The sequence below is a fragment of the Callospermophilus lateralis genome, chromosome 16 (assembly GCF_048772815.1).
Source record: "Callospermophilus lateralis isolate mCalLat2 chromosome 16, mCalLat2.hap1, whole genome shotgun sequence".
In the NCBI taxonomy this organism is placed as follows: Eukaryota; Metazoa; Chordata; class Mammalia; order Rodentia; family Sciuridae; genus Callospermophilus; species Callospermophilus lateralis.
In genome coordinates, this window is record NC_135320.1 from 30,911,911 (window position 1) to 30,919,477 (window position 7,567).

The 7,567-nt window shown below is 35.8% G+C and overlaps 1 protein-coding gene across 1 annotated transcript in view; it reads left to right on the plus strand.

Moving 5' to 3' along the window:
* Tox (thymocyte selection associated high mobility group box) overlaps positions 1-2,054 on the plus strand; it is a 298,838-nt gene extending 296,784 nt beyond the window's left edge. Inside the window, exons 8-9 of the mRNA XM_076836214.1 lie at positions 1,461-1,612; positions 1,970-2,054. Of these exons, the coding sequence (XP_076692329.1) occupies positions 1,461-1,612; positions 1,970-2,006 (189 nt within the window). The 3' untranslated portion in view covers positions 2,007-2,054. The remainder of the gene's footprint in view (positions 1-1,460; positions 1,613-1,969) is intronic.
* Positions 2,055-7,567: the final 5,513 nt, after the last annotated feature.

Consider the following 7,567-nt stretch of genomic DNA (forward strand, 5'->3'; position numbering starts at 1 on the left):
ACAAGACTCCCAAATTACCATTTAGACTTCTATTCACTTTCTCATTTGGAAGACATTTGCACTTTGAGCTAAAGGTGGTGTGTACACAGACAAACTTATTTTCCACAAATCAGTTGTTAACTTAGGAAATTTTTAGTCTGTACAAACACCTAGTCTGGATGAATTCTCCATTCTTCAATGACTGTTTCCAAATATCCAGAATTTGTCTTTCTCCATTGCTTGTGGGAGTGAGGTAAACATTGGTTCCAAGACTATCATTTGAATGGAAACTAAATCAATATCTTAAATCCTATATTGAGAGTTGAAGACAGTTGCTAGTAGGTATTGTCTTGGAGTTATGACACTGGGGACATCCAAACATAAACTAAAGTCTAAGGAAATATCCTTAGTTAAAAAACAAAATCAATCCTCTAAGTATTCTGCTGAGTTTAAGAAAAGTAAAAACTCAACAATATTATGTCATCAAAAACTTCCTCCAAATAAAGAGGGAATGATTCTTAAATCTCTTGATTTCTCAGTGGTTAAAACTCATGGATGGAATCTGCTGCAAGACAACCACAAGATTAATTAAGTTGCTTTTTTCAGTCACTTGCAGCTTGAATTCACCACATAAGCTAAAAATAAATCTTTGCATATAATGCTTTTTGTGTACCAGATATAGCTATATACTTCAGAGATTCTGTCCTTGAATTTTTAATAGCTTTGCTAGGATTAAAAGTCAACACTTCACCATACTAGTGAATTCAAGGAATCTTCCTGAAGTCTGATTATTGTTTGCTGGTTAATAGACTTTTCAATTAAAAAATATTTTCTCTGTCTTACACTTTTCCCTCTCTGTTTTCGAATGGCAAGTTGTTTTGCATCTCTTTCCCTATATTAGTCCAACAACTGTTAAAAAGCTTTGGTTGAAATTTTTTAGCTGAGAAAGAAATACAAATAAAAGAAGAAGCAGATGGTCCCTTTGTGATTGAATGAAGAAAAAGGGGTTTGAGAACAATATGTGAATAGGTGTAGTCTAATAAGACACTCAGCCACCTGCTGCCTGAATCCTTCAAAAAAAGATTCTGTTTCATATTCTGGGGATTAACTATTAATGTATCCTTAGGTTTGATAGAAAACAAACTTTGAGGGGTTTAAGCTCTTTTCTCCCTTTGTTTTGATTGAGTTAGCTTCTCTATGTTTTAAATTGTTTCTCAAGTCAATTTATCTGCTCAAGAGTATAATTAAAGGTTTTCTGACACATGGCTAGATGAAGGAAAGGTAAGTAGACCCGAGTTTGGGGCATTTATTTTCTGCATTTGTTTTAAGTTCTCTGGGCCCTTCCCAAAGGCTTGCCCTGACAGTTACAGGAGCAAGCAAGGTCTAGGGTGTTTGCAAAGAATTAATGAATATTTAGTTGCATTTCTTCTTTTAAAGGCACTTTGATCCTTATTTTTGGACTTGCATTTTTTCTCCTTCAGGGATTTACTCTTCAACCTGACTATCAGACTATTATCAATCCTACATCCACAGCCGCACAAGTTGTCACCCAAGCAATGGAGTATGTGCGTTCGGGGTGCAGAAATCCTCCCCCACAGCCTGTGGATTGGAATAACGACTACTGCAGTAGTGGGTAAGCAGCCAGCCGTCGCCACCTGGTGGTAAACAGCATTCATAGCATGCATCCTAGTGGATCCTTTTTTTACTCCAGCTTTCAAAACTGCTATCAGGGATGGCTCTGGGATGGTTGTTCATTCAGGAAAGACAAAGACATCTCTCCAGAAATAATTTAAGCCATCTTCTAGATCTTCCAAGAATGAATACCTTTAGATCACTGTTCGCTTTAAATGTAGGTTAACTACCCATGCCCTTTCCCAGTACATAACTCCATCCCTCGAGCTAGAGCAAATAACTCAAAGCCATTGACCCCCACTGTCCCCTGGAGCAGATTGTCTTGTAACAAGAAATTGTCTGTTTTCTCTCCACACAGGGGCATGCAGAGGGACAAAGCACTGTACCTTACCTGAAAATCTGAACACCTCTTCTTTCCACTGAGGAATTCAGGGAAGTCTTTTCACCATGGATTGCTTTGTACAGCCAAGGCAGTTCTCCATTTTATTAGAAAATACAAGTTGCTAAGCACTTAGGACCATTTGAGCTTGTGGGTCACCCACTCTGGAAGAAATAGTCATGCTTCTTTATTATTTTTTTAATCCTTTATGGACATTGTTTTTCCTCCTTCCCCAAAGGAAATATGGACCATTCAGATTTTATGTTGGTTTTTTGCTGTGAAGTGCTGCGCCCTAGTAACTGCCTTAGCAACTGTAGATGTCTCGGATAACAGTCCTGGATTTTCCATTGGTTTTCATAATGGGTGTTTATATGAAACTACTAAAGACTTTTTAAATGGCTTGATGTAGCAGTCATAGCAAGTTTGTAAATAGCATCTATGTTACACTCTCCTAGAGTATAAAATGTGAATGTTTTTGTAGCTAAATTGTAATTTGAAACTGGCTCATCCCAGTTTATTGATTTCACGATAGGGGTTAAATTGGCAAACATTCATATTTTTACTTCATTTTTAAAACAACTAATAGTTCTATATTTTCAAAATATTTGAAAAAAAAAGTATTCCCAAATGATTTTAATTTAAAAACAAATTGGCTTTGTCTCATTGATCAGACAAAAAGAAACTAGTGTTAAGGGAAGTGCAAACCCATTTATTTTGTACTGCAGAAAAATTGCTTTTTTTGTATCACTTTTTGTGTAATGGTTAGTAAATGTCATTTAAGTCCTTTTATGTATAAAACTGCCAAATGCTTACCTGGTATCTTACTAGATGCAGAAACAGATTGGAAACAGCTAAATTATAACCTTTACATATGGCTCTGTATTATTGTTTCTTCATACTGTGTCTGTATTTAATCTTTTTTTATGGAACCTGTTGCGCCTATTTATGAAATAATAAATATAGGTGTTTGTAAGTAAATTTGTTAGTATTTGAAAGAGGTTTCTTTGATGTTTTAACTTTTGCTGGCAAAAAAAAAAAAAAAAATTCACGCTTGGTGTGAATACTTTATTATTTAGTTTTTACAGTGACATGAATAAAGCCAAACCTGCTTTTCATTTAGCAGCAAATTAAAGTAACCAGTCCTTATTTCTGCATTTCTTCGGTTGATGCAAAAACTATTCTCCTTAAGAACTTTCTTTCTTCTTCAATATAAAGGATAATTGTCCCCAAAGTCACACAGCTCCAAGACTAAACACACACATCCTCTACCTAAAAAGAGTTGCTTTTTGGTTCTCAGCTGATTTTAGTCAATTCTGAAAATCACACACACACACACACACACACACACACACACGCACACACACACACACCATAAAATTCAAGTCCAGTCACCTAAAACTCAAGCTGCATGCTTCTCACAAAGTCTCCCAAACATGTAAGAACAGATCCATGCAAAGGAAGGAACAAAAGGGAAGCATACTGTTAGGAATAAACCTAGAAATTAAAGGTGAGTAATCAGACAGCAAAAGAGAAAGGAAACGCATTCCAAATTTGAAAGCTGTTTTTATGGAACTGACATTCTTGCTGTCTCTTGTGTCTCTAGAAGCAACTTCTCTTCCCAAAAAGAATTCTGAGAGATTTGCTAGGGGGACCAAAAATTTTGAAAATCTGGATGAGGATTTGCATAGATTTTACACCAAAAAAAAAAAAAAGAGAGAGAGAGAGAGCTAGAAAATTATTCCTTTACACGAGACTATCAACTAAGTTAACCTGGTTGAAAATCAAAAGAATGGTTAATATCTCTTTCATGGAATGTGCGAAATGAATCTAGCAGTTTAACGAAATACAAATATATGCATTATGTAACCCAGTCAGAATTAAAAAGACAAAAGGTATGCTTGCTTTGGAATGATTTTAGGCATTGTACAACCTTGAGTCACTTGAGCATGTAATAACTAATAAATAATGCAGATCCAATGTGATTATTAAAATGACTGTAGCTGAGAGCTCTAATTTTCCTGTCTTGAAACTGTATAAGAACTCATGTGATTAAGTTCACAGTTTATTGTTTGTCTGTTTAGTATTTTAGAAATATACCAGCACTACTAATTAACTAATGTCTTTTATTGATTATATTATGATAAAGTAAAAATTTCTCTTGCATTAAGTCTAAACTGAGAAGGTAATTACCGGGATGAGAATAAGCAGCTTTGACTTCGACAGGCGGTTTGTACAGGGAAGTGCGATGTTGTTTACAGCTTCTCCAGAGCAGGTGTGCAACCAGGGTAGAGAGAGTGTTGAAATTTAATACCAAATACAGTAAAAACAATGTAAATAAAAGAAAATACATCATCAATAAAAACTCTTACCATGCGTGACCGTATTCTATTTGGTGATCCATCAGTCTCTAACAGACAGGCCCAAATGAGAAATCCCAAATAAATCTCAGGGCAGAAGCGAATTGGCATAGCAGGGATTAGCAGCTACCATGGCCTCAGATATTCTTTCCTGAAACTCTGAAAGTGCCCTCTCACCAATCTGAGGCCCTCCAACATTGAGCCATTGCCTGAGAAATCTACCATCTTTAAACCCACCATCTTTACGTCTGCCTGAAGTGCTCCATCTTTAAGTCCACTGTCCTTGAGAAAGCCAGAGGCCCAAAGCCAGTTCAGGGCACAGCAGCCATCAAGGGTAGCCATAGTTTATTACTCAGAGGAACAGTAGTGGTATACACAGAATTCTCTGCTGAAGTACATCAAAGGATTCCTGAACCATAAATCAACTCATTCTAAGAAATTCAGGAATAATACTGAACAGAAAATATCTTCACCAACATGCCCCCAATCAGAATTATAGCTAAGCAGAAAAATTTTATAAAATAACATGACAGTGAGTAGGAGTAAGTTGAATCTCTTACATAATCAAGAAAGGCTGGGGTTGTGGCTCGGCCCTAGAGCACTTGCCTAGCACTTGCGAGGTCCTGGGTTCGAACCTCAACCCCACATAAAAATAAATATATATATTTTTTTTTTTAAATCAAGAAAGAACAGTCTAAAATCCCAGTTCCCATCTAAATGGGAATGAGCTGACAATTAAAAAAAAAAAATGAGTCAAATAATGACTTCTAGTTGACCAAGTTCACATATATAGCTAAGGATAAAGTTGTTCTCTGTAATTATTTTTGTTGGTTGTCTAAAATGCAAAGAGCACCCTCTTCATGGGACATGAGCTGTCCATAGAAAGCCGTTTAACAGAAGTAGTGTATTCTTTCTCAGGTTTCATTGCTAAGAAATTTTTAAAAATTTAGGAGGGCAGAATTTAGAATTAGCACATCATTAGCCAATCGCCATTTTCCATGGGCCTGTTGCACTTTGCAAAAGATTGCCTCACTCGTTGAAAGGTCATTAGATTGAACCATGTAAAAACTGCCAGTGTTTGAGCCTTTACCTACATCAATGGTAATTTCATATATGGTTTCACCAGATGTTTGTGGGAACTAGGGACAACAGAGTTTTGGCTACAACTTTATTTATAATTTCGAATGGAATTAGAAGTACTTTACAAAATCCTAAGTGGAAAGACTCAAAGTAATTTGTCATGCTTATTTATAAGTTGCTCTATTTAGAATTCATCTTAGACTACTATGTCATATTAAACAAAGAATATTTTAAATTATCAGATTCAATCCAAGTAACCATCTTTATTTCTTTATTATATGAGATTGTTTATGTGGAAATTTGTAATAAATAGGTTACCTGATGGAACATGAAGATGTTTGTTAGACATAGATGGTCTCATATTTATTTGTTTAATGGGGATTTGACCTGCATTTTCTTATTCTACTCATGATTCTCATTTTAAAGTAAAGATAGAAACAGAAAATTCATCTCAGTTGCTGATGATTAAACATTGAAATAGTGGCAAGTTAAGGTAAAAGATTGATTCATGAGTTTAACCCCTAAATACACATTACTCTGAGTCACTTCCAGTTAATGCCTTGTGTGAGACACCCACAGTACTAATCTCTTTTTGACTAATTGAAATTGAATAATTTCTTTGACTCCTAAAAAACTTGGAATATCATAGTACATAGTAGGTACCAAAGAAATGTGATCATAATCAATGCAAACTCACAAATTTTCCTCCATGGGAATTCCATACTTTCTTGATGATTTACAAGCTTTTAAATAAAAAGGGAATTACATACTTGCTTACAGACAAGCATTAGAGGGTGAAGAAGATGAAAATATTTTTCTAAGAAACATAAGTTTACAAAAAGATTGAAAGAATTTCAAAATGAGTTCTACCATATTTTTTTGGCCCACAAAATTGAACAAGAGTTTTTTTCTAGTTGTGACAAAAGTAAAAGATTTAATACACACTCATCCCATCAAGAGTGTAAGAAGCAAGGGAGAAAGAAGGTGCTAGACATGTAGGAGTGTTGAACACGAGAAATTTCAGGAGACTAGTTTTATGGAATGCTAAATTAAAACACTGATGAACAGGACACTATGTTTTTGGTTTTTGGTTTTTTTTTCTAACTACTGAGTGTGAGTATGACTTTGTGAAGCAAGGAGCAGACTCTTATTTTCCTTGGGGTCTTTCTAAACAACCCCAGGATCACATGAAGTGGTTCTCTTTGTTAAGATGCTCAAAGGAGATTTCCATACTTTCATTTGACCCCATTTGTCAGTATGGGAAAAACTTTCCTAACAAAAAAGTCTTCACATCCTTGGACAAGACTATTACTTAGAGAAAGGAAATGTGGAATCCTCCCAATCTCATCAACCATAAAGGAGCAAGCAAGGGTAGGAACTGCAGGAGGAGGAAACTATAGAGCTGAGTCATATAGAACTGAATTGGATGCTCTTGGCAGTCTAGTATGTACAAAGAGATTCGACTCTGCCTTCTCATCTCATATTTAGCCAAACATCTTGTCATTTTGTATCCAGCACCAGACTGCACCACAGTCGATTCCGAAGAAGCAAAGTCCTTGATACCGGATGGGAGACAACTGAGAGCATCTCTGTGTAATATTGGAACCCCATCAGAACTGTGGCTAATTAAAGAAGACCACCAGCACGAATCATTTCACATTTTATTAACTTCCTGTGCTAGCAAAGACATTTGAAAGTGAAATTTCATTCACACTGACATAAGGCCAGAAGAAAATGATATGTGGTGACCAAAAAGTAAGGTAGAAAGACGATGGTAGAGAGAAAATGAAAATACCATTTAAAAGAAACTATGAACAAAACTACAGTATTTTTTTTTTTAAGTCTGGAGCGTCCCTGTTTGACAATTGTGTGTTTACAATAAGCCCAAACATAATTGCTCTGATGGGCTGTCAGGGAAAAGATTAATTTGGCAAAGATTAGTATTGACTTGCTGTTTATTAAGGCTTTTAAACAGCTGTATCTGGCAGCATTCCTGTAAGTGGCTGTCATATCTGAAAATCAGCCTCACACCCTGGTGCTCGCCAGCTGTTACTAAACAATCTTCCACCACTTTGAATGTCTTTCTCCAGGCCAAACAGCAAGAGCAAACTATTGCCAAATGAGCCTTTTTCTCCTCCTG